Raw genomic sequence first — 4,335 nt, 5'->3', positions numbered from 1 at the left:
GTGTGTGTGTGTGTGTTAAGGCAGGAGAGGAAGGACGACAGACTGCAGATGATGGCTGTCATGCAGGCACTCTACACCAGCCACATGTGGAATTAAGCTCTGCAGAATGTGCTGTTAACTACTGAGATGAATGTTTAAATTTAGTAGCTCCCAAGTTGTAAAGTGTTTTGTATACAATCTATGAGTAATATTTTTAGTTTGGCTTCTTTTGCCTTTGGTGCATTTGTGGGGGGTGGTTCTTTTGAGTTTTGTTTGGTGTGGTTGTTTTGGGGGCTTGGTTGGTTTTGTTCTTTTGTTTTGTTCTAAGTTTTGTTTTAGGTTTTGTTCTGGGCCTTGGTTTGTTTTGTGTTTTGTTTTGTTTCGTTTCATTTTGTTTTGTTCTGTGTTGTGTCCTGGGTTTTGTTTTGGGTTGTTGGTTTTGTTCTGGGTTTGAGTTTTCTTTTGTTCTTGTGTTTTGTTCTAGGTTTTGTTTTGTTTGTTGTCATATTTTTTTTTAAATATTACTTCTAATGTCCCACGTGATAAACATACGTTTTTGTACATAAATCTAAGCATTACCTTGTCAGAAAAAATTACTTCATTTGACTGCAATAAAGTAATAAACATTGGATTAATTCAAGAATTTTTTTTCCCCCAAGCCAACTCAAATGTCCCTATTAACCTGAATTCATCACACCTTATTTACAGTATTATCAGCTGCATCTAAATGAGCTAAAATTACTGTTATTCTTTCTCTCTACCTCTGATCTCTGCAGGCAGCTCCAGAGCTTGAGCCCAAGCCCGTACCTGAAGAAGTCGTACCATCTGCACCTGTGGAAGAGCCCGTTCCTGTGCCAGAGCCAGTGCCTGAGCAAGTACCCAACTCGTCACCAGAACCAGTGGCTACACCAGTAGAAGAGCCAATGCCTGAACCAGTGAATAAGCCTGTCCCAGAACCAGTGCCTGAACTAGTCCCAGAGGTGCCCATCCATGAACCAGCATCTGAACCCACCCCTGAACCAGTATCGGTGCCCACCCCAGAAACAACGTCTGAACCCACCCCAGAACCAGTATCAGTGCCCACCCCAGAAACAACATCTGTGCCCACCCCAGAACCAGTTTCTGTACCAACCCCCGAAGCAGCGCCTGTGCCCGTCCCTGAGACCTCACCAGCAGCTGAATCCCTAGAGAATACTGGTATGGATGCATCAGCGCTACACAGTGTGTAGTTTTTGTACTCTTTTTTGGGTACAATCCTGCCATTGTAGGTACAAGTGAACCTGTGAAGAATGCTAACACTTTGATTTACAGTGTCCTTGTTACACGTTAAATGTACTTGCTATAGTAGTAATAGTAAATTACTAAACCAGTAATTAGTAATAGTAAGCCAAGCTCTAATCCTAAACCTACTGTACAGTAAGTATGTGCTGTTAATTTATATTGCTTAGCACATAAATGTGTAATTACAACAAGGACACTTTAGAAATGAAGTATAATCGAATGCTGCTGACACTTTATTTATTTGATGATTTGTTTTTTACATTTCCTCCAGCTCACTTGGTTCCAGGGTTAATATAGTTAATTAAAACCGATTACAAAATCAGTAGGGGATCAAATAATTATTTTCCCCACTGTATATATGAGCAATATCACTCGAGTACGAGGGCAATACCGGCTCTATATCAGCATTGCTGTGATTAGTCCAGAGGCACGAGGCCGCAGGCAATCATAGCCGCTGATTTAGAGCCGGTATCACTCGATTACGAGAGTGATATTGCGTTTATACAACAGTTCGACGGCACGAGTGTAAATATATAAGAAAAACAACAACAGAGTGTCTTTAAAAACCCTTTTGTGCGGAACTACTTCCTTCCGCCACATATTCAAATCTCAGTTTGACAGTTTAACAGCTGAGCTGAAGCCTCCATTACTAATTCAAAAACGTCACTTTAGAACTAGTAACGAAGGAACATTGTGTTACTACATTGAAAACCTATTGTATTATTTAATTAAAAGCTCACTGTATTATGTAGAGTTAGAGTATTGTGAGAAAGAGATGGACTGAGCGAGTGTGATTACCTGCATCTGATACAGCATTCATTCTTCAGCTCAATCTCATATTCACAATAAAACATTAGTTTGAATGTCCTCTGAGGAAAGTGACATCTTTGTCGTACTATCTTTCATCTGTTAAGGGTGATTTCCGATGACGGCGCTGCTCACTGCATTTGTTAACTGCGTCTTACAAGCTGTTATTAAAAATAACTTCCGTTTTAGTATCTTTCAATGTAAAAGTCTTAAATGCTGACTCGTAAAACAGTCTCGTCGCCATCTAATGGCGGAACAATGTCACAAAAATCACCATCACGAACACACACACTGTTTCCCAATACTAAATACTACTATGTATATAAAATGTTATTTATTGAATAATAAACAACAACAACAGCCATCATAAAAGCCATGCTCTAATATACAGCATTAAAGTTACATAAAATATAACGTGATGAGATTTTGCCTTCAGCCAAACTATTTGCTCTGGAAACAAATAATAGATTAATGAGACCAAAGACTGCCCGTAAGATTTACCCAAAACTAATTATATCTCATGTTTAACCACTATAGAGACATCAGAGCCAGCGGCAAATTCCAGAAGATCCAGGCCGAGGTGAGGCTGCTCTCGTCAGCACATACCGCAGATGTGAGGCGTGTGAAACAGGCTTCAGCCGCCAACCGCATGTGCAGAGCAGCTTTTATCCTCGAATTACTATAAAGACTTCCTAGCTGCCTGTGCCAATGTCTTGACAGGCCTGCAAGTGGATTAGACCTGGTAGGATGATAATCTGGGTTAGGAACAGGGCGCAGTGTCACAGAAGATTTTCTGCCCTTCCTGTCTTGTTGTCTGATCCGTCACGACAATACAGACACTTTCATACTGATCGAACACCTGCTCTTTGTATCCAGATCAAGTGTGGTCCTCTTTGTAGCTCACTTAGACAGGAGACGGAGGTATTTGGCTGACATTTAAAGCGACCAGCGACAGTTTTACAGGTTGCTCAGAGGCGAGTTTATTCAAACTGCTGTTTACTTTTAGCAGTTAGCCTCTGCAGATAGATGATATAACTACACCATTATGGGGACAAAAGCCCCTATTCTGACAGTAATTGTTTCTCATGTGGACGTCTGTAAAAAAAAGAAAAAATTGACATGGCACCTCAGTGATGAAACTCATGGATTCGGATGCAATTTATTCACCGTGAAAAGGGGAAAGCACTGCTCACGTGACCAGTCGCATGATTGTCTGCTCTAAATAAAATGTCATATGCTTGGAATAAATATTATTTCATTATTATATTTCATGATTTAATTCTCCTGTTTAAACTAGGAAAACAGACGCGCTATAGTTGAAATGGTTTCCTCCTTGCATTTTGTCTCTCAAAATGGTGGATGTCATTAAAAATGTGGAGATTAGCAGAAATAAGTTAATGCAACCTCTTATTTATTTAAGGTAAACATAAATCTGCTTAGTTTATATACAGTAGTCAACATTTGAAGTTGTCCTAAAACCAAAACAATACACGTTCTTGTCTTAGGACAACTTTGATGAACTTTTTTGATCCACTTCAAATGTTGACTATTGTGTGTATGTGTATATATATATATATATGTGTGTCTGAATATGTGTTAAAATGTAATTTATTTCTGTGATCAAAGCTGAATTTTCAGCATCATTACTCCAGTCTTCAGTGTCACATGATCCTTCAGAAATCATTCTAATATGCTGATTTGATGCTCAAGAAAATTGTTGAAAACAGTTATGCTGCTATTTTTGTGTAACTGTGATGCATTTTTTTCAGGATTCTTTGAACAAGAAAAAAAAAAAAAGTGAAACTGAAATATTTTTATATCAATGTAAAAGTCCTCTTAATCACTTATCGTCAGGTAAATGTTAAATCTGATACCGTCTCTTTCAGATGTCGCAGCTGCTTTAGTGACGGATGAGGTCGAGACCTCTGCAGTCCTACCCGGTAATAAGAGGACCACCAAGTTTGAGAAGAGAATGAGCACGGAGGAGATGGAAGAGGAGCAGAGGTCAGTATTTTGCTTCTCCCTCAGTCCATCCACTGAAGCAACAGCTTCTCCTAATAACACAACAGTGAAATCAACATTTCACTGTTTTGCATTTCATATATATCTAGAAATGCTTGAATCGAACAGCATTTCAAGCATGTGAAGTGTGTATGTGCAGTATGTGAAGCCTCCCCTCTGAAGCATACAGAATGATGCTTTTTAGTGACTCTACAGTGCAAACGTTTTAAATATCCTCCAATTAGTGAATATGTGCCAAACATACAG

At 39.1% G+C, this 4,335-nt stretch overlaps 1 protein-coding gene across 2 annotated transcripts in view; it reads left to right on the top strand.

Moving 5' to 3' along the window:
• LOC107748870 (protein TsetseEP-like) overlaps nucleotides 1-4,335 on the top strand; it is a 39,760-nt gene that overhangs the window by 15,434 nt on the left and 19,991 nt on the right. For both annotated transcript variants that reach the window (XM_016563858.1, XM_016563859.1), the window contains exons 3-4: nucleotides 756-1,176; nucleotides 3,954-4,071. In XM_016563858.1, coding sequence (XP_016419344.1) covers nucleotides 756-1,176; nucleotides 3,954-4,071 — 539 coding nt within the window. The remainder of the gene's footprint in view (nucleotides 1-755; nucleotides 1,177-3,953; nucleotides 4,072-4,335) is intronic.

This window comes from Sinocyclocheilus rhinocerous, unplaced genomic scaffold, assembly GCF_001515625.1.
Source record: "Sinocyclocheilus rhinocerous isolate Xijiao unplaced genomic scaffold, SAMN03320098_v1.1 scaffold350, whole genome shotgun sequence".
NCBI classification, from domain to species: domain Eukaryota; kingdom Metazoa; phylum Chordata; class Actinopteri; order Cypriniformes; family Cyprinidae; genus Sinocyclocheilus; species Sinocyclocheilus rhinocerous.
This window is presented reverse-complemented; position numbering and strand designations above follow the sequence as displayed.